Source organism: Lichenostomus cassidix, chromosome 13, assembly GCF_008360975.1.
Source record: "Lichenostomus cassidix isolate B80296 chromosome 13, HeHo_3.0, whole genome shotgun sequence".
NCBI lineage: Eukaryota > Metazoa > Chordata > Aves > Passeriformes > Meliphagidae > Lichenostomus > Lichenostomus cassidix.
This window is the reverse complement of record NC_139494.1, coordinates 1,414,730-1,437,711: the sequence shown is the minus strand read 5'-3', so window position 1 is coordinate 1,437,711 and position 22,982 is coordinate 1,414,730. Positions and strand designations below refer to the sequence as shown.

The 22,982-nt window shown below is 43.6% G+C and overlaps 1 protein-coding gene across 1 annotated transcript in view; it reads right to left on the bottom strand.

Moving 5' to 3' along the window:
- CTNNA1 (catenin alpha 1) overlaps positions 1 to 22,982 on the bottom strand; it is a 120,850-nt gene that overhangs the window by 83,770 nt on the left and 14,098 nt on the right. Inside the window, exons 2-7 of the mRNA XM_085073242.1 lie at positions 20,221 to 20,327; positions 18,178 to 18,373; positions 11,212 to 11,378; positions 10,337 to 10,456; positions 8,245 to 8,511; positions 5,495 to 5,698 (exon numbers count right to left, since the gene is read on the bottom strand). Coding sequence (XP_084929368.1) covers positions 5,495 to 5,698; positions 8,245 to 8,511; positions 10,337 to 10,456; positions 11,212 to 11,378; positions 18,178 to 18,373; positions 20,221 to 20,325 — 1,059 coding nt within the window. The 5' untranslated portion in view covers positions 20,326 to 20,327. The remainder of the gene's footprint in view (positions 1 to 5,494; positions 5,699 to 8,244; positions 8,512 to 10,336; positions 10,457 to 11,211; positions 11,379 to 18,177; positions 18,374 to 20,220; positions 20,328 to 22,982) is intronic.

The following is a 22,982-nucleotide window of genomic DNA, read 5'->3' as shown; positions in this document are numbered from 1 at the left end:
GAAAGCATTAAAATTCCCATTGAAATGGGACCTGTCAAGCTACTTTATGTAACATGATTTATCGTTTCCAAATGTAGTAACAAGGGATTTTATTGTACAAGAGCATGTGGTACACAATGGGGCTCCAGGTCCGCATTCCGCACTCGCCAAACTACAATTCCTGACAATGTTTCTGCTGGTACATGGCTGAGTTACTGGTGTGTGCATGAAAGGGGAGCTGCATGCATTAGAAATTGATGGGGTACAGAATAGACTGAAGACGAGAGCTCTCTGCACTTCCCTGGCATACCAAGTAGAGCCTCTGACCACTGCTGGCTCATGGAAAGGAGCCCAACTGTCCCCATCCGTCAGGGCTCCTGCACCAGGCAATAAAAAATTGACTGTCAAAAGCTTAAGGAAGCCTTTCTTTCCAGTCTTACACGTCAGTCAGATAAGTGATGTCTTCTGCAAGTTCAAGGCACGCTAAGAACACGCTGGAAAGTGCTGGTTACATTTCCAGGGCGCAGCCTGCACTTTCTCCCCTGCTAAACCCCAAACCCCAGCTTCAAAGCCCAGCCTCACACCCACCATCGCCAGGGTTTGCCATGTGTAACACAGAGCTGACAGCAAGGCAATCTGCCCAAGGCCTGTGCTAACAACACCCAGAGGGTTACAGCACAGAGCACGTACCTGTCATCACCAAGTTTGTGGATTCCTGTGTCAGTGACACATTTTCTTACTTCTCCATTCTACATACCAGCGTCTCAAACACAGAAATATTTCAGCTGTCAGCCCACTAGGGATTTTTTAATGCATTTGCTTTCAGTAGTTTAGATATCCGTGTAGTTTTCATTGCAGTTATGTTAACTGTGAGGCAGAGCTAAGTAGCACAGTACAGAAAAGCAGAGATGTTGGCTGTACCCACAGTGGGAGAGGAATCTCACCAGCTGCCAGTGCAAAGGCAAGGCCAGGATAAATCGGTAGCAGTGTCAAAAAATATACAGCTTCATCCTTTTTATTGGAGCAAACTGCAACAGGTCGACGTGCACCCACACAAGATCATGCAGTTAGACCCAAAAGACTGTTTCCATTGTATTTTCTTATATTTCTTACTAACTTCTTCATTGATTGCACTATTAATCTTGGCATAATTCAGTTCAATGCTTTGCTCTGCCCTCTTGCCCTGCCTAAGTCTGGCATTGACGTTCAACTAAACTCAAATATGCTTTGAAATTTCTTCATTTAAATAATAAAATACACACCAAGAATGCCTGACTGCCACAGATCACACAAAGATCTGGGTCTTGCTATCTGTGGGTTATTTTACAAACTTAGCTACAACTGATGTGGTCAATTTACTGCATTCCAGACAGTTGATCCCAGAACCAAGACCTTGGACTACTCTGCTTTTACAAAGCTACTCAGAATCAATAATGAATTTAGCCTTCCTCTTCTAGCTCTGCCATTCCGCACTAGCAGCAAGATTCAAGCTAACTCCACGTAATAAAACCCAGATGCAAATAGGCATCCGTGCCATTTCAATCCAGGAGGGATCTGCAATGCAAGTTTTAAAAGGAAAACTATTTTCTGCTGGAATTGTGAGAAGTGAGCAAAAGGCATAATGGAAAACAGCTCTCCCCAGGCAAAGTAGAAGAGGAGGGGGAAAAGCTAGAGAATCAGATGCTACAATTAATGGACGAACAGCTGGGATTTCAAAGAATGTAGCTTATGAACCAAGAGGCTAGGTCATAAAGTGGTTAATGAAGTTCAGTGGACACAGGTAATGAAAGCCCATATCACTTAACATCCACAGAAACAGACTCCTGCCACTGTGGCTCAGAAGCCAAATCCTGAGGGTAGCTGTTCCTGAAGCCCCCTTCGTGCTCAGCAGATGTCAGAGAGCACATCAAGTGTAAGGTGTTGGCAGCAAAACAAAAGCAGAAGATATGGTGACACTGCCTGAATCCTGACCAGCCAGTGCAGCTGTGGTCTCCAAAGCTCAGTGGGAATGTGAGGATCCAGGCAGGATGCAGGAGGGGATGGGGGAACATGACCACACCTGCATTTGGGCTCACATGAACTGCACTTTTGAAACTGCTCTGTTAGCACTGTCACTTCACACACTGCAAGCTCATCTCAAAGCCTTCCTGGGCCACCTGAGCTGGATTCTCCAAGTGGATCTACACAAGGAGACAGCCACTACCACACCAAATGCTCCCTAGTCCTCAGGACTAGGCTAAAATCAGCTGAGACAAACTGCTGTGAGATGCAGGCACACAGGCACTGAGACATTCCCTCTACAAACCCCATCCAAAGCTGCCATGCTGCTCAATAATGAGGGCAGAGCCAAAGCTGAGAGGAGGTGGTGAGTAACTCATTTATGGCAAGACCTAATAAAACTAGGACACTTCACTCTGGGGAAGCCTAAACCAAAGTCTCCTATGAGATGGCTCTGAAACAACAGTAGCATAGGAAAGGATGGGTAGGGAATTGCTACTCAGGGGCTTTTCGTATATGAGGTGAAGGAAACATCCAACAGAACAAGCATGAGATTGTTCTGCTTCAGAACAGGAGATGTTTCTTTACACAGCACCCATTTAAGCAGAACTCCCTGTTAAGGAAGACTATGAAAGCTGTAAGTTTATAAAGAAACTCCACAGATTAACTGGGGAAAAGTCCATCAAGAGCCATTACATGCAGTCAGCAATGCCAGCTCTGGAAGTACCTGAGTTGCAGACTGCCAGCACTGGGGGGATACTTGGGGTAAGATAAATTACAGAGCTCCCTTGTTCCTGTCTTTCCACTTGCAGGATCCACTGCTGGCTACCATCTGACAGGATGCTGGCCTTGATGTACAAGATTTTGTCTGACCAAGCTGGACTGCTCTTGAAAATGACAAGAGAAGTTATGCTAGATGAAAAAGGAAATAATACACACACCAATCTAAGAAAAAGGGGATTAAAACTTCTGTAACAAACTACTGAACAAGCAAATCTTGCCCTTCTTTTGAGGGCATAATCACAGGACTCATCACCATGCCAGCAGATGTACTGGGGGTCAAGAGATACTACAATTCAGTTTATTGCCAAAAACTGTTATTTAGCTTAAAACTTCTGCGACACTCCCAACACAGCTACCAATGTTTGCAGACTTACAGACCCTCAAGGAAAGGCACAGAGAAGCAGTTCAACCCTCAGTCCAAAGCATTAAACTCTGAGTTATAACTACCTAGGAAACAGTCTTGTTATTGCCAGGGTTCAGAAAGAAAGCCCAAAAGCTGGAGGAAGTCACTGAAGAGAAGGCACTTAAAGCTAAAAGGGAATCTGCCCCAAGACAGTCCTGTGCTTCAGCCTTTCCAGTGTATTCCTCATCCAATCTTCCCTGAATTTTTATACTTGGCCAATAAATACCTTTTACTCTAGCACTTGGATAGGATTTATGATGCACTGCAAGTGCTGTGCAATTAACAGATTTAATGCCCAATTCACTTCCTCCTTCAAAGGGAGACTGGAGGAAAGCATCCCAGGAGCTGTGGCTGTGGGTATATCATACATATACATGAAATGACATTTCCTCTGCCACTACTCTAAGTCAGCACATCCCTACTCTTCCTGCAGATGTATCAAACCATTTTCACTGTTTAGATTCCCAACTATTAGTCATTCTTCAGCTTAATCACAGAGGGGTTTACAGTATGGATTTTTACACACCATCCCACATTTTCACCATAATTTATCAATTGCTTTTTCCACTCCATTTCACTGAATTTCTAATCTCATTTCCCCAACTACACTGTCTACAATCATAACATAGCAGTGACTTTAAAAAATTCAGTATGCTCCACTAATTTCACAATGTGTTAAAGGAGATAACAGAGGGAATACATTCTTTCCATCTCAGCATGATTACTTTAACTTGCCTATCAGAGACAAAAGCACATGGCTGAGGAGGAGGACAGGCACTTCTGTGAGTGGAAGCCAAAGCTCTGCACTCTCACAGTGGTATTGACCAACTTTCAATGAGACAAATGCCACCAACCCTACATGCAAGACCGAGCATTTACCTCTTGCACATGTGTAATTACCCTTTGGTGGCTGCTCCATTCAGAATCGTGCTGACACTGCTCCATCCAATCCAGCAGCACATTTGAGGGATTATTGCTGATGCTTCATAGACTTATAGAACACCCTGCTCAAAGGAGTTTTGAGTGGCACAACTCTGTGCTTTGCTTCCCAGCTGCAGTCTGAAGTTCTACAAAATGTCAATGCTGAGCACAAGTTACTTTCACAAGCAATTAAGACAGACTACATGAATACCTAGCTCAGCCTGCAGGCTACATCAGACTCATTTTTCAGTTTTGTTCAAGTACGTTGCCCTCCTCTTTGGTAAACAGAAATCTTTGTTTTCCTTTCTCTCTATCACACACTGCATCTGTTCTCCAAATTCCACCACCCCAACCTACACGTGGCAGTCTTTGGACCAGTTTTACTCTATGGTGAAGTCACTTTGGCTGAAAGATTTGAAGGTAATGTACCTAATGCAGCAAGGTTCCTAAATAAATGTTACTGTCTAAAAAAGGTATCTCTGAACCCAGCTGCACCTCAAACAAGTTCAAAAGCATAAAAAAGACTTCACCTTCTCCCATTAAGACTTCTTCAGATGATTTTACTTGCCACAGGGCTACAAACCATAGTTTGCTGAAGTTGTTGCTATTTCTGCAACTTTATTATCAAAATCAGCTTTAACAGTATTGAAGTTTAACAATTATATATAGTCTAGTCTATAATCTTACGATATCCTGATCTCACCTCTCAACACAGCAAGTTCCTCAGATTAAAACCCACTGAAACAAGAGCAAAGGGGCAATGGAGGGGAAGGAAGTCCAATATTGCATCATGATGGCCTCAAATGCAGAAGCTCATCCGCATGACATGACACTTATTCCAACTGCAGAAACACTCTCAGGCTTCAAATACTGTGTGCACATTCAGTGCCTAAACACTGGAAAAGAACTGCTCAGAGCCCAATATTTAGACCAAACTGCTCTCAGGATATTTTACTCCATATTTAACTTCAGACATCATGTCTACTCAAACTGACTAGCAACAATAATCAACTTGATTCTGACAATTTATGCTTTCAGCTACAAAGATGACACAGTTAAAGTTTCCACGAGTCAACAGAAGTGAAGCAGAACTTTTTGCATAAACCCAGTTACCTTATGTAAACTGAGATTTGAACTTCTATGCAAACCAATATTAACAGTCATAAAACAAAAGCAGTGCCAAAGGGTTAATACTATAACACTTTTTTGGAAGACCGCAGATCAATTTTAAGGTAAGTATCATTGATGATTTAAGTATGACATGATAAACCTTTTAGGACCTCTTGTTACTGTTCAGATTCTGTTTGGAACAGAACCAACCAGCTTTCAGGAAGAGTTTCAGTTCTGTATTTTAGATGATCAGTGGAGCTAAACCCCCCCAAAGTGAGCAGGCAGAGCAGGGGTACTCACGTTGCCCATGTACTCGGAGAGCAGGTCCTGCAGCGCCTGTCGCACTGCGTTACACTCGGCCACGATGCGCTCGCGGCGGTCGTCGCGCGTGCAGGACGAGTCTGCCATCAGGGCTGCTCCGCTAATGATGCTCTCCAGCCGCTCCTCCAGGGATGGCCGGAATCGCTCCTCGCTGAACGTCGAGGGATCCACGATAATTTGTTTCTAGCAAAAGAAAAAGTTCTGCAAATCAGTCACCGGCCCAAGCAGCGCGTTACCGTTAAGTCATTTGCACAACCAGCACCTGGAGCAATCCCCTGATCAGGCATTAAGAGGCAAATGACACCATTTTGGCACTGAGGAGGATTTTCACGAGTAGTTTTGTAAAATTACTAAGAGGCTTCCCAGCAGATTATATTGCTACTCATTTCTTGTGCTGCTTTGACAGCTAAACCAAACTTGGCCACAGGAAGCCTCGTTACGTGAATGGCAAAAATCAAATGTGCCACCAAAAATAAGGTTCAAAGTACAGAACTCTTCCTAACTACACGTCAATCTGGACATGCCTTCACTAGTTAACTTGTCAGATGTAATTATCCCATCATGAACAAGAAAACAAACATCCAAAATTAGCTCTATGTATTGTGCTCTGTTGCCCTACTTTGTACAGTCTTTTTTCTCTTTAATGTTAGGCAGGTAAATACAACTGCACTCTCAAAAATCCTCCAAGTGAAAAATCAACACAAAGGTTTCAAACAGCACAGAAATCAATTTCTTCATGGCAGAAAATTATCACAGGTTTCTCTTGCCAGAGCATTAGTAAGCACAGCTCATACCAAGAGACTCAAGGCTGAAACAGCAGCACTGATCTGTCTGCTCTCAAGGGGCCAACACCACCACCCGTGGAAGCTCCCCAGGAAAAAGCTGCACAGTATTTATTACCTTTGAGTACTTTCAGATGATTTGTCTAAACAGGTCTGTAATTTATTAAAGAAAAATTACTTTGCCATTTCAAGGTCTGGTGGCTTGCTTATGGTTTGGTTGGATTATTTCAGGGGCAGAATTTGTTCATTCTAAAATAAGCCCCAAAGCTTTTTGAAATGGGAATTTTCTGAGTTAGTTTGCACTCGAGCTAACCTCAGCAGCCAGGGCACCACCACCTCCTCCTGCCAGCCAGCACATTCCATATCCCTACAGAGTAACCATGCAGCCATCACAGCAGGGTGGGAACATGGCATGTGCTCTCCAAGACATTCTCTCCTCATTTTTCTTGAAACTTTTAGCCATTGGCTAATACAATGGCAGGGTGCTACCACTCCAGAACTGCACCATCAGAAAAGAGAGATAACAATCAGCTTGTTATCTTCTGGTAGCCATTTAATATTTTACCATCACTGGAGTATCTGGGGGCATGTGTGCTCAAAGCCTCTATTACAGGAGCGTAATAACACTCAAGCAGCAGCAGGAAATGAAGTGCAGGGATAACATCTGCCAAGAACCTCAACACATTTGTTTTGTCAGCCTCTTTTGGCAGGGATGAGACGACAAAGCTATCGTGAAGCTGGCCTGCTGATCAGGCACTGCTGCTATTAGAGAGCCTCACCAAGTGGAATTAAAAGCTTAAATAGCTTCATGTGAACTGCAACACTCAAAAAGCAGTCTGCAGCCATATATTGAAGAGTATGTACAGTAAGATAGGGTGATATATTGGAAATCCCATTAGCTGGTTTGAGCCATACAAGCCAATTGACAAACCTGAACTGAATTGTTTCAGTTTCCAGCCCCTGACACAGTGCTGTTGCTGCAGGGCTGCCTTCCCCTCCCACAGACACCTGTGAGAAGCTGCAGCCCCTCGGGGCTAACCTGAGGCACACTCCTAAGGCTTACTGAGCGTCTGATGAAATTTCAGAAAGGCAAACTCAAAACTGAAATCAGTCACAAAGATCAAGACAGCCGTGACATCCTCTTGTTACCCAAGAGATCACAGGGAAAGGCTTTTCACCAGGCACAGGGAGAACTTTATCCTGGTAAAAGAATCATGGCAGAAAGGGAGGAACAAGAGTGGTAAGAGCTAAAGGAGAGGGTGAGCAAAATCTGGCAAAACCACAACTATTAAATGCCTTTTGAGTGATGGCTTTGTATTATGAAATAAAGTTCTAGAGTAAGTTAGTGCTACAGTGTTTAAAATTCAGAGGCTGAATCAGGTAGACACCGAATCGTGGCTTCAAAAGGAAAGCGATCTCAGTAAAAATGCATGGCTGTCCTCAGCAACGTGCTGAATGCAAGATAAAGAACATGACAGATCAGTACAACATATCAGTGTGAAATGACTTCATTTCCAACCAAAGATCATATTAAAACTTCCCACTTCATGTTCCTCTCAATAGGTAGTTTCAGCAATTCCAAATACATTATTCACTTTTAATAAATCACTTCTGTCACCTCCAAGAATACATTACATAAATATATTATGAAATAATCAATTTCAAACAAACCATCTAATGTAGCAGTAGGCTAACTGCTATTTCAGAGCTAGTTTAACTTGACAGCCTTCCATCACCAAGAACCACATATATAACTTTCTATATTCCATCAATCCTAGTTTGGAAAACGACTTTTTTAAAAAAAGTCTACTTAGCCTACAACTTGCTGTACTTCAATAGAGAATGATCTTCCAGGCAATATCAATAAAAGCAAGCCGTGGCTAACAAACCAGGTGAACAAACAGCAGGGCTAGAGGGGAGGTTTTTTGCAGAAAGGTTCAAACTCACATCGAAGTTGTTGAGGGCATAGGCCAGCTCTCCACCCCCGCCCTGCTGCTGGGCAGCATCATCCGAGGCAGTGGCCTGGGCGGCGTTGGAGATGCCACTGACCGCCTGCTGCAGCTGTTTGTAGATCAGGTCCCTGTTGGCTTTGTAGGCAGCAACGTCAGGGTGCTGCAGGCAGGCCTGAGATGCTGTGTACAGGATGGGCACGTTCTTCTGCAGGATTCCTCTGGCTGCTGCCATCTGATCGCGGTGACCCACATCTTTCAATTCCTGTCAGGAAAATTAAAGGGGGAAAGAAGCATTTGAGAGCGTTCCCCACATTCAACATCCACACATTGTCTCTCTGCATCTTCAAAGGACAGGCAGGTTCTTTGCCTCAAATCTGCTCAAATTTGTCTGCTGACTGAGTGTTCCTATCCTTAAGGGCTCAACTAATTGCAAAACACGACAGCTTCATAAAGTCGAAAAACAACAACACTGCAGGGCAATTCTCAACACCACAATTCAAAATCTGACGTTGGATTTTCGTTCCTCTGCAGCAGAGGACCCACATTTTGAAAGCTATCCTGTCTTGCACTTGCAGATAAGAAGCAAGATCATCTTTAATTTAAACTCCCAGACTCACAACCAGAATGTTTTCTTTAATCACACCGAGAAGATGGCATTTACTTTCCTCAAGAGACTCAGGTACTTAATTTCAGAAGAACAAATATATCATCTCATTCAACTTCTTGTTCACTTCCAATGAGACAAAATTAATCCAATGACTGTAATTACCACTAATTCAAGATTAGTGAGCAAGTCCATCAGTCTTTTCCCAAACACTCCGTGCTGTAATTCTCTAAAGCACCATCACCTCTGTTTTGGAACAGAAGCACCATGATCAGATAAAGCTTCTGAGTCCAGCACAAGCAGTAAGTTTATAAAAGGAGGAACAACTACAGTTATTAGCAGCATCATAATTTTAAAGCTACCTCTTAAATCTAACAAAGAGGCAGTGAAAATGAAGACAAGGACTGCCTTGCTGAGAAAAGTGAAAAAAATCTGTCACTCTCCAAAATGAATAGGCAATATGTGACCTCTGTAAGGTACACACCAAGCAAGGAGGGCACTCCAGGCAGGCATAGAGATTTACAGATTTTGTACAACCACTTCCCATAGTGTGGAACAATCCATCACAAAGCAGTTTAAGAGCATTTATTGCATTGCCATCACAACCCTACTCCCATTTACTGCAATCAGATTTGAGATACATAACCAACTGGCAATCAGTTTTTGACTGTACCCAGCTTATTTTCCAAGACAAATCTGTGCAAAAAAACCCAAGCAGTGTCAGAGGTGCATAAGCAGTTTTAGTTTGTACATATCAGCAGAACAAAGAGGCAAAAAATGCTCTAAAAGAATTATGCTATTCCTGATAAGTTAAACTGCCCACACCTCTGCTTTCTTTTGAAAACTCAACTACACAAGAATGAGTCACACCAGTGCTGTTGAACAAAACAAATTTCACACGCAATTTAAGGTTAAGCACAAGCTATCCAAACACAGAACATACCCATAACAAACAGGAATTTAAACCCCTTCTCCAATGGACATTTCAGTGCAAGACCAGTGAGCATCACCACTAACTTCCTTAGGAAGCTGCAGCTGTGCCCAGCCACGACTTTTGCTCACTGTGGACACGGATATGTTCAATCCATCTGTGAACCACAACAGCAACATGGTCTAGTGGAGAGTGCCCCAGGACTGGGACACATCTCAGCTCCCTGCCCTTACCCACACCTGCACTGCTTCAAAATGGGAAGTGCAGCTCTTGGGGAGCAGCATTTCATTAAGGCACTAAAACATTGACATTAACAATGCCACTAAGAACAAACTCCATCAGAAGCAGCACCCTCACAGCCAAGCAGACTTTTCTTGCTTACCAGGCAAGCTCAGAGTTCCTAAACATGGCAGAGCAAACCACAAAGTACTCAGCAATAATGTAAAAAACTGAGTAAAAAGTATTAACAGAATAGGCACTGTCCAACAGCTAGGTTGCCTTATTTTGAAAAAGAAGAAATAATATGCAGAAGAAAGAATTGCCACACTATACCTGTTGTCTTTTGGCTGCCATTATGTTAAGCTTGTCCACTTCTGGTTTGAGGGCTTTGTACTGGATACCCAAGTCCTGCTCTGTGCCAGCATTTCTTAGTTTCAAGATACCATCTTCCACCTAAAAGAATATATATTCACATATTTTCCAAGCAATACAGTCCACAGGTCAGGAAGCAATTCAGAATGTATTTCAGAGGAGACAGAGAAAGCAATCTTCCTCTACCCCCTGTTATTTTTTGGAGAGAGACACTTTAAAGGCTAACAGTATACAGTGCTTAGGTACTATTTCACAGTCACCAGCTACCAGAGACAGCCAAGTACACACATCTGAAAGAGCAAGAAGGAGTCTAGGGCCATGGCAGTGGCCAAAGGGCACAAGGAGAGTCCTCAAACCTTGTTTGCAAAGGAAGACACAGTATCCAATGTCATTTCACTTCAAATTCTGCACAAACCACTCAACCACCCTGTTACTCATGGGACGAAAAGGCTTCCTCAAATATTCCACTTCCATTTTACTCAGCCTGTCAAAGCTGCTCATGCCTAGTAGCTGCAAGGGAGTACTGGTTATAAGAAAGCCAAATTACTTCTGTAAGATGAAAGCGCTGGCTATCACCTGCAGCTGCCAGCGCTCAGTTAGTTTCCGTACTAAAAGTTCAGAGCAGAGTGCAACTCAATGTCAAAAGCTACTGACAGTGAGTTTAGAAGTGAGTGACACACACCCACTGCACGCGTTCTGCTGAGAGGAAAAACCCCAACACCCTCGCCACTGCAGAAGGGAGCTGCTGCCAGCGCAGACCCTACGGGGTCACACGCACAGCAGGCACCTGGCAGAGCACCCCCGGTGTGCCAGGCACAGCACAGAGCCACACTTACGACTTTGAGCTGAACAAGCAGCTTGTAGACATCTGCCATGTCAGCCAGGATGAGCAGGCGGGTGACGGCGGAGAGCAGGGCGCGCGCAGCCCGCACCATGTTCCCTCGCTTCACCGACGAGCAGGGGTCATCTGCAAACTCCCCCGACGCGCTCTTCATCAGGTCACCTGCACAGGGGACAGCAGGGGCTGCCTTTAGCATCGCACAGCACTGCTTCAGCCACTAGAAAGACTCCTAAGCCAACCTAAACAAAACAGTTGTGAAATACAGCCAACCTTTAATACTATAATGTGGCTCTAAGTGGCTCTAAGTACAGTTACCACATGGCATAGGGGCAGAGGGGCTTATGCAGGGAGGAAGGGCTGGGAAATCACACTCTGGTCCTTATTTCCATTTGTACAGGTGTTTTAGCATGCCAGAATTCTCTAGAGAGGTGAATTCAGCACGCCTTTGCAGGGCTGCAGTTCTTTCCCGAGCTCCAATGCTTTCAAAGCCAGAGCAAAAGCTTTGATTTGTGTGCGTGTAGGAGTTAAGCAGAAAGCAGCAGAAAGCCCTGTAAACACACAGAGAGCTGCCACAGCTCCTGGGACCGTAAACAACTCGGAGCGATGACCTGGCTGGATATGCCCTGGTTGGAATTCAAAGCCAGGCAGCGCTTCGTAAAACGTTTCAACATTTCATAGCCTGTGGGGCTGCATCTGGTGCAGGAGCAAAGAATTTGGGTTTCAGATGGTAACAATGCCATTGGTTAACTATGAAAAGCAAAGGCCACTCTGCACAGCTAGTGCAATTCCTCCAGAAGGCATTCACAAAGCATAAAAGTAATGCCTGCATATAGTCAGAGGAGTAAATTTTGGATTTCTCCCTCGCTTTTTGGGGCAGCTTCCAGGACCACAATTCATACACAGCAGCAAGTTTTGGAATCCACATTGTTATCCTTGGATCTCTCTGCATCTCAGAAACACTGAAAGAACAGCTAGGACTTAGTTTAGAAAACGGTAGGTCCTCAAGGTCAGGGATTTGCAGGCAGCAAGAGATGACCAGAAAGCAGATTGTTATAGCTGCTGTTGCAGAGGCTTCACAAAAACCTGTATGAAAAAGTGTCCACATGGCCAAATGCTGAAATAAAAATAGCCTGTCTCAGATGAGACTAAAAAACCTCCACCAGCGCTTGACAAGTGACAGCTGACAGTGAGTCCCATGGAGCTCCCCACACCAAACAGGGCCAGGGCTGCACCCAAATCTCTGCATCATGCACTCCCAGGAGGCTTCCACTTAACAACTTATTTTTAACTGCTCAAAAATGCTAACAGCTGGAGAGCCTGGGGTTAACCATCCTCATCCGTATCTTGCCCAGGAAGAGTTTCTCCCACCCAGGCACTCTACACCTTCACAGCTAAATTCATCCCAAGCACAGCTGCCAGCCTGCCCAAGCAACCACATCAAGATACTCAATTTTGTTCAAATGCTCCCTCCTATGTAACACCCTTCCATCATGTTAAATAATACAACCAAGAGTGGCATATAACATTTTAAGATAAAAATATGCTAGTTCTGTACTGGGACACAGCAAAAACGCTTCTGTCCAAGCACAGGCCAGCTCTGAGTATCAACCCAAAGCTATCCCCTACCTAGCTTTGGGGAAAACAACTCATTACCTTAAAAAGGGTTAAGAACCTCAGATTTCCAGATGGGTGAGATGATGTACCACCAATGCTGAAAACTTCAAACAGCCAGGAGATTACAAACCCCTGACATAGCTGACAAGACTTTTATTCCTTCTGGAACAGGCTAATAATGTGATCAACCACTAGTATGAAATCTGTTAACAATCTCAGGATTTCAGGATATATATTTACAACAGCATAAAGTAACAGGACAAAGGGGCACAGCTTCAATAGAGTAGGTTTAGGTGGGATGTTGGGAAGAATTTCCTCCCTGTGAGGGTGGGCAGACCCTGGCACAGGGTGTCCAGAGAAGCTGTGGCTGCCCCTGGATCCTTGGCAGTGTCCAAGGCCAGGTTGGACACTGGGGCTTGGAGCAACCTGGGCTAGTTGAAGGTGTCCCTGCCATGGCAGGGGGTGGGACTGATGAGCTTTAAGGTCCCTTCCAATCCAGGCCATTCTGTGATATGCCAGAACCAAAATTCAGCACAAATATTTCCTTCCTTATTTATTAATATGCAAAATTCCCATATTTCAAACTCCCAAAATGTTGGTTTCATTTATTTTCTGTTTAGAAGAACTTATAGAGGTAGCTGCTTTTTCATGTGAATTTCAGAAATTGCTAACGAATTTAAAAACCAAAATTATCCTCTACCCATCTCTTAAATTGCAACCTTTCAAGCCAGTCCTAAAATAAAATGCTATTCCCTTTTATTTTAACAAGAGGTTTTAAAAGATTTAGTGAGTTTCAAACAGCTTGTCAGGGTGTCAAAAGATAACCAGCTTCCCAAAATTAAAAGCAGATTATATTTAAAGTTGTTGCATATATATACATTTCTGCCAATTAAAGAAAGCTGGCCTTCAGGCTTCTTTTATAAAAGGCAAGCACCATGGGGTAGTTATTTTAGCTGGATTCAAAGGGTAAGAGGGCACTCTGCCCTGGCTGAAATGTGCAGGTTCTGCATTGTGTGTGCACATCAGCAGTTCCAATGGGTTCCAGCACAATATTCCCATTTTCAACACTGAACCACAGGTAACACAACCACTCTGTAAGGAGGATTTTAGGCGTTAAATTATACAGAGGAGAAATGTCTAACTACGAGACTCAGATTATAAAGCTGGTACAAATTTTTACATGAGTAGTCTGTTTTTCCAATATAACCTTAGATCTTCATTAGATATTAGAAGGGAAAGAAAATAAAACAGTTGAGAAAAGAAGAGGCAACAGTAGCCAGGCTATGATCTTGTCAATAAAGCACTAAGAATTCAATTAAATCTAATGGAACAAAGCCCATTTTAGAAAGGGTAAGATTTCAGTCCATCAAAACAAAATTCCCATTTTCTAGTCTCTCTCCCACATGCCCCCAGGGTGTGACAGCACTCTCAGGCAGCACTATTAACCCTGCTCCCAGCATGGAACATGATGACCATGATGGACAGCGCTTGCTCCACACCAGCACCAATGGGAGGGCACAGCAGCAGGCAGGATGGGCAAGGCAGGAACACCCAGGGCACACAGGCACTGCTGTGCCTCTTCCCAGCTGGAAATTCATGCCCACACACCACTTCATACCCTTCAGCTTTCCAGTTCAAAGCTGTTCCCAGGCTGCTTTGCCAGCAGTGCCAGGCACACCACGAGTGCCAGCAGGCCATTCCCTCCCTGCTCACAGCACCCCACCTCACTTCCCTAGAGGTTGCCATTCCCCACCAAATGATGGCAAGCAGGAAATCAGAGTTTCAAGTCTCTGCTAGTCTGGATACTGAAGTCCCATCTCACCAATAATGCTACCTTCAACACCCACCAGGGATGTCACAACAGGCTGTCCTGGCTTTCTGCTGTAAAGGATGAGGCCCCACATCACCTTTTGCCATATCAATACAGGAGTTGATACTTACGGGAACAAAAGCTTCTGTTAATTCCTTAGTCTTGTCTTCAATTAAATCCATGAACTGCCTACAACAGTCCTACAGTTTGCCAAGAGCCATCTCAGAGCTCCTTCAGGTTACAACTTTTCAAATGGCACACTCCTAAAGCATTGTTGCAGGAAAGCAACTGAACTCTTACCTTTTCAAGAAATTAAGCTCACTAGTCACAACAGAATTGTGAGGTTGAGTTTTCCCAGAAGAATTTAGCATTTAAGTTCAAGATGTTCCACAACTGGCCTCCTCCTGCTCCTTGGAAATCCTTAAGCCAAACATCTTCTGTGATATGCAGTTGAAAAAAAATGGTTTTTTCCCCTTTCATAATTCACCTCGCTGCTCAGTTTTGAAGAACCCTTCATTTAGAAATGTGAAGCAGAAGGACACTGAGCTGAATCAGTCAGCTTGACCCCCTGCATTTGCAACCTGAGACAAAGCATTCATCCCTTCTCTTACCTCAAACCCTATATACATGCTCAGGCCTTTTATTTAATTTTAAGCTTTAATTTTTGGTCTGTTATGTAAAGTTGCCATAGAAGACACACAACAGCATGAGCACAGTTAATACCCTGGATCCCCATGCTCACATACAGATACAGAGAGACAGTGAGCTATGGCCATCAATATTCCAGGGAATCAGGAGCAGCCTCATCAGTCTGACCCAAAAGAAATTTCCTTCTTGACCCCAGTTTGGAAGCTGTCTCAGTGCCAAGCACCTGGGTAAGATACTGCTTCAAGTTCCAAAACACCTCTCCAACAGCACCAGAAGAGCTGAGCACTCAAACACACAAGGAGACTTCATGAGAAGGCAGAACCCCACAGAACCCTACAGTGGGGAAGTAGGGCTGGGCAGAACCAGTATTGCCCCTTTGTTACCCAGCAAAGCTCTGACGGCAGAAAAGATTGTAACACTACAAGGATGCTGAGATTCAAAATATTCACATCTAATGCTTTCCCAATACCAAGTCTCTTCTATAACCACAGCAGGATCTATTCTGAAAAACACTTTGATTCCTTATCTCCACTCTTCTGCTCAAAATCTTAAAAAGTTTCATTACTTTATATAAGGAATCAAAAGTCCAAAGCTTTAAAGGGCCAGAAATCTTACTGTAGGATATTTCATTAACTTGCTTAATATTTAAAGCAAGTTGTAATTTATTCTTCCATTGTAAAAAACAAGAAGTCTTTGAAGATGCACTTACATTGATTTAGTAGGTAGCCATGCTATTATTCATTCAAAATAGCTCTTTTCACTTCTTTGTTTTTACCCCCAACAAATGGGATTTTATGAACAAGCGTGCTCACTAAAATCATGTACTCTCTCAATCTTCTTCTCGCTAGGCTAAAAAAAAAATTTTAATTTTCTCTGATGAGACAAGTTATCTATTGTCCTAATCATCTTCATAATCCCTGTCTACATTCATTCATCTTTTTTTATTATGGTAACTAAACCGCTCCCTACTCTAAATAGAGGCGTTATTAATGCTATTTTCCTGTCCTCTGCTGAAGATTAATTGTGCTCTATATCTATAATCCCACTGCTGCTGTCAGATGCTGCCACAGCTCATGATCACCCTGCTGCTGACCAACACCCAGACTCTCCTCTCCACTCTTGCCCCTGTTGCAAAAGGCAGATAAAGGCACCGACACCAGGAAGATTTGCTAAGCCCATGCACAGGTTTTGTGTCACACTTGCCTTGTTTGTCCAGTTCATTAATTCAACTGGTCTACCACAATACTGGGAGGCTTCTGAGGTGCACAGAGTGTACATACCACGTACATTGGGAGCTTGTATCCTCCTGCTGTTATTAGCACTGCTGAGAGCTGCAATCCTCCCGGGCACTGGCAGCAATAACCCTTCCCTCTGTTCTATCTCATTTTTCACCACTTGCTTCTCATTTCCTCAAAGGCTGGTTTGATGTTTAATTTCCTCACCAAGAGCTGCTCTGCTAAACCTGCCCTAACACCTGCCCCACGATGGGGCACAGCTTTGACCCCCTTTTGCAACTGTGTCCCCCAAAGGTACAATCACCACTTGTGTCCAGGAGATTCACTCCAGCCTGACCACCCAGCCAGCCTCAGGGAACAGGCACAGCCATCCCTTTTACACATCAGAATTCACAGAAGCTGCAAACAGCAAAAAGGGAGGAAGAAGTGAAGCAACATTAAGGTGGAAAGTTATTTCACTCCAGCACCTCTCAGTTATGAGCTTCACCTCCTCTGTCAAAGCCAACAGAGCAGGGAGGTTTTGGCATCAAGCCTATGTGTAGTCTCAGAACCAAGGAGCCAAGAAACATGGGAAAGGGTCATCTGGAAGGCTTTTTATCAATCTCTCCTTCCCACCAGCTTCTCACTGCAATATTCAGCTACAATTCCAGCTCAAAAAACTTCTCAATCCTGAGGGCTGAGCACAGCTCCCTCTCACCAACACCACTGAGCCATTTGGAGGCACCCACAGACGAGCTCTGACTCTCGACTGTGCAGCAAACATCAAGAATTAAAGCTTGGAGTCAAAGGGGTTTCTCTTGCTGTTTGTTGTTGGTAAATTAAGCCAACTCAATTAGCTCCTTATATTGCAGCCTTCTTACCTTGATCTTTCTTTGGTCTGTCAACCAGGCTCATCCAGAACTTAGAACCATTTTCAAATACTATTTCACCGCTCTGCAACTTCAACTACAAACAAGTAATTAATGCTAATGAGTTTTCCCCTTTTTGCAGCAGCAGCCGTCACCATTCATACCAGTTGACTGGGTTTCACTGAAGCATAGAAAAGACTCATGACTGGAAGAATGATAAATGATTTATGAGCAACAATATTTACTAGTGCATATTTTAGAGTAAGTCAGCTCCATAGGCTTTTCTTGCAGGTCTTCTCCAAGAAAGTAAGAAATAAAATGATAAAAATCAACATTAGATGTGAGGAAGGAAGGCTGGAATATTTAATCAAGGTCTTCACATTCTGTTTGGTGCTGTTTACATTTTATATATTCAAGAAACATGTCTCTGTCAAGTCAACACTTGGCTCTTCCTCTTACAGTGCTGGTCTGTAAACAGTCAAATATTAAAGAAGTTATTGTCATATTTGAGATGTAGTCCCATGAAATTTATAGCTGGGGGAGCACATTTACTTTTGAATCTCAACTGAGTTTTAAATGCTCTTCAAAGAATCAGCTCTTCTGCTTCTCTTCTTAATCTCTACTTGGGACATCCAATTTCCAGGCCTATCCAGTTATATTACTACTCAGGGATGCCAGCCAGGCAAGTCAGAATCCTCAAGCTGAGAGGTGCAGAGTCATTAGAAACAGCAGGAAAGGGAAATTGAATGGTTCTATTTGCTCTGAAGAGCCAAGGTTTGAGAAGCCACCAGATCCAGAACTCCTACCTTGCTTGCGAACATCTTCCACAGCTGCCACCAGCTCCTCCTTCAGGAACTGGCTCTCCTTCGCAATTTTGTCTCCTTTCTCCAGGAAATTCTCTGTTGCTTGTTCAACTGAAGCAGCCAAAACATGAGCCTTTTTAGAACGCCCTCGCTTTTTATTGGAGGGGCCCTTGTTGCTGGTGTTAACCAGTGTTGTTACCTAAAGGCAGAGACGGAAGGGAAAAAACCCAAACAAATGAGATGTTTATCCATCTGATAGTAAGGCCATATGTATTTTTTTTTTCTAGACAGCATATTACTAATACCTGCACTTTTGCCAGATCCTAAAGTTAACCTAATGAGTGTTTTTCACATTTAAACACTACCACACTTCTTGATTCTTTAGATGAGCAAAATAAATGCACATAAACAGTTTAAAGATTTCTCTTATCAGCAGCAGACCTCAAAAGTTGATTTTAAGAATGGAGATCTATTTGTACTTTTGATAAACTGCAGTCTCAGTAACAGGCCAGAGCTCTTTGGCATCACATAAAAGAAACCAAGGTGGGGATAATTACTTTGGGATAACTCTCCAGTCATAAGACACCCCAGACAAGGTTGAAGTCTACATTTCTATTGGCACAGAGACACAGTATCTTGGCAGTCCGAAACAGCCAATCGGCTGAATGCAGAGCAAAGGACTTGGTAGAGTTCATTATTTCCTTAAAAGAAGCCCAACTGAACTCTCACAATCCTCCCACAATCAACACACGTTTCCAGGCTCTGTGTCTTAGACTGAAGCCCTGCTGGGAGCAGGGTCATCACCAGAGGCCAGATAACCCCCAGGTACTCCCTTAGCCCAGGATCAGGATCCATCCCTTTCTATCCAACACAGACATGACACAAAATCCACATACACTTCTCCATTTGCCTTTTTCTTTCCTCTCCTTTTTGGAAAGCCCAGGAAAACGCACACAAAGCTACTTCAGAGGGACATTAAATTACAACACTAAAAAAATTACTACTCTGGAAAGCCCGAGGACTGCTGACATAAAGGTCCTCAGAGCTGAATCCATCTTCCCAGCTGGCTGATTCAGAGAGGGAAAGCCATCAGTTGGGAATATCATGGTTGGTTAATGGGGAGCATTTGTACTGGGTACTCTCAGTTCATCGTGTTCCACAAATAAAGAACAAGTTACAACAAGGCAATTTGCTCCAGTTCCCTCTCTGTATTTTGCCAGTCACACCATTCAGAGTATTTGGGATTGCCAATACAGCCTGCTGTGCTTATTCCTTGAGGAATAAGTTACACTGCACTCGGTGAAAAAGCTCCTGTGAACAAGTTTGATCAGTAAGGTTTGTCTAATTAGGACAATTTCTCTTAAGCAAAGACTCCATCGGTAACTTCAGCTAAAAATCCTTATCATCCAGCTGCCCACCTGAGGATCCAGAGGGAACAAGTAGCAAGTACAGACAGCAGTTTGGTGACTAAAGGGAATAATACTGGAAACAAAACTTGATTATTCCAGTCTGTACTTAGTTGGAATTGTGTCCAGCTCATTTTGTCATTTTAGACATATCATATTCCAGGAAAATAATGCTAAAGACAATGAGTGAACTGTCTCCAGTGTACCTTCTTTTCCAGACCTCCTAGAAAGTCTCTTCCAAGAATTTTCAAATCACCCAATACACAGAACTCACATTTACAAGACTTACTCCAGCCTTCCTGTGCTCGTCAGTGCTTCTCACTGGGGCATATACACCACACAGAAATAAGCTTTTATTCACAAATCCAGCACAAAGCGTAGGCATGGAACATTATTTCAATTAGAAGTGCAGAAATGCATGTTAGTAACTACTGTATCTTATCAAGTGCTGAAGCAGCACAGTCTCCCTGGACTCACAGCCAGTGACTGTTCCAATAAAACTGAACAAAGAAACTGCTTGTAGACTCTATCTTTAGTTTGTAGTGTTTTACACCCAGAATTTAAGCTTTATGGCTTAATTAAAACACGAAAACAGGCAATCATCTTTAGGAATGTTGATTTTGCCCCGTCTCTTTCCTACCTGTGTAACAAGAGGCTCGAGCAGCCTTTCAACCGCCAGTGTTCTGATCTCCAGGCTTTTGGGGTCCCATTTGAAGTTCACGTTGGCTGCAGTGACAGCAGTCATTTCTGCAAGAAAAAAAGAGCTACATCAATACAATATTTAATTACTAAAGCATCTTCAAAATAAATTAAAATGCTGATTGTTTTGTTAAAGACAAAACATCCACTTAGTGCAAGTGAAGGTTACAGCACCTCCAGAAACATCAGTTTTGATTCAAATAGTGAGAGTTTAACAAATTGCTCGTCGTGACAATAAATATACAGACATTACCTGCACATTTTGGTTAGAAAAAACCCACGGGAAAATTTCCTGCAAAGCCACGTTGTTTTATCAGAGCAATGACAAGATCAGCATGGCCTGGATTACTCACTGGTGGTCCCCGAGCACTGAAGAAGGACCACAGCTAGTGAGTGGGGCACTTCACCCATGAAGCTGGGTGCCCCCTGCCCAATTTCCACTGCCTCCCTTGCAGGGCCAGCTGTCCTGTGCTCCCAGACCAGCCCTGAGACCCAGCCCAAGGCGTGGGGGAGCAGAAGGGAACACCTTGACTTCAGCAGCTGCAGAAGCTGCCCATGTTTTCAGCTCCACCGCGAGTCACAACCCCAAAGGCTCTGCCAAACCAGTAGCCAGGTTTAACCCAAGCCATGCACCCTCCCCCTTCACTCAGTTCACCTTTGGGGAGTACAAAGGTAAAGTAGTGAATATAAGCCTTACAAAGCCAGAAAATCCAGCTGGTTCATACTTAACAGCTTACATATCTATTACACTTCTCCTTAACATTTGCATAGGAGGGAAAAGCAGATTTGCATGAAGAGATCTGTTCAAAGCTGTCACTGAGCCGTTTCTTCCCATTACAGTTTTATATCAACATCCCAACGGAACAGCAAACATACTTATGGGAAAAGTTGAGTGAAACTACTAAAATAGCTCTGCTGTTGAGACCAGCAGTCTAGAAAAATAGAACTAAAAATAAGGAACTACAACAAATCACTGGATTAACACCATGATGCTGCACAGCACAACAAAAGAATAAACTGAACAATAATTTCAGTAAAAAATGGATTTGAAGTATTATAAATCCATAAAACCAATTCATATCACTTCAGACTTAATAGATTCTAGCTCTTCCTGCTTTGGGCTGACCTCAAAATTCAAGATTAGACTAAACCTACACTTGTAACCTTTTATTTTTAAAAAAGTCAGGAAGAGAAATATATTTCCTAAATCTCCTTCCATCCATCCTCCTAAACACCTACTGTTGAGGTCATTTTAAAGCTTATTAGCTGATATTTTTAATCTTTCTCTGGACAGGGCATTGCCTGCACAGCATCTCAGCAGTCACGTTGCTCTGACAGCACCAGATGTCCCCAAGCTGCCAGACGAGCACAACATCCCGTTATTTTTAAAAAGCAGGAGGCAAGGCACTAATTTCGGAAAGCAACAATGTTTACAACACGTACCAACAACCAACTGCTCTCTCCCGACCCTGACAGCTCATTGTGCACAGGAGAGGCTGCTTGTTTCCCAAGCAAGAATAAAAGTTCTGGGGCATGGGAGGAGCTCAGGCAGGGCTCAGCATCACCTGGTTCCAGGCTGGTCCCCAGCCACCCCACAAGCACGACAGGAGAGATTAAGAGCTCACTCCAGCACTGCTCACCAAAGCTGACACACTGAAGCACAACTTCACAAGGTGCAAGGCAGGAATATTCACCCAACTGCATTCAGCTCTCCACTACGCCCACACTCCAAGTGCCCACACTGCTGTGAGAAACAAAACTTTAAAAGCTGAAAGCTTAAAAAGAGAGACTAGAAAGAGCCTGATCAATGCTGGCATACATCTAACCTTACCAATGGCTTTTACTGAAAAAGCTGGTGAAGGCTCCCAGCTCCCATAGCACAAGCCAGGCCACAGCTCCAGAGCCCCCAAGGAGCCACAGGAGGGTGGAAGGGGTGACATCCTGTCTTCCCCTACAGTGACAGTGACCACTAAGCACTGAGAACTCACTAATTAATCTTCTCTCTCTCAATCACCTCCTTTTTACTTCACTCACCCACTGGCTTGTGCCACAGCCCTGATGCTGGCACAGGGCACAATGTGAAATGCCCTCCACCCCCAGGTACCTCCCCACCTTCCACAAGGAATTTCAGTGGTTTATTCCCTCCCCATTAGCTCGGCATGAGTGCTTCCTACGTAAGAAGCCAAGAAAAATACATTGAAAACCTTTGTGGTTTCTGAGAAACATAGCCAGGGCTCTGGAAAGCCCAGCAGGTTTCTCAAGAAAGGCTTTTTCTGTGTAGTTAATGCTGTTACACCTCTCACAGAAACAACCTGCAGGACGAAGTAACCATGAGAAGATACATTAATTGTATTAGTAGGATAATAAAGGCAATTCATCTGAAAATACGTTAGCATGATAGCTCATGAATTGGCCAAAAGTAATGGTCTATAAAACCACTTAGTAGCAGCGCTATTGAAATTTATCTAAAAAGCATAGCTTGATATCAAATAGCCTGTTTGGCAGCAATGGCTTGGATATCATTTGTACATTGCAATAAATACGTTTATTCAATTAAATACTTGTGGAGAATACAGGAACATGCTATAGGTTACAAACACGTGGGTGAGATGGGTTTAGGGGATAAAAGGACAACTGCCAGGGCCATGTTATGGCATGGCTGTGGTCCTGCCACAAGGACCCCTAGTTCTCTGGAACATGCTT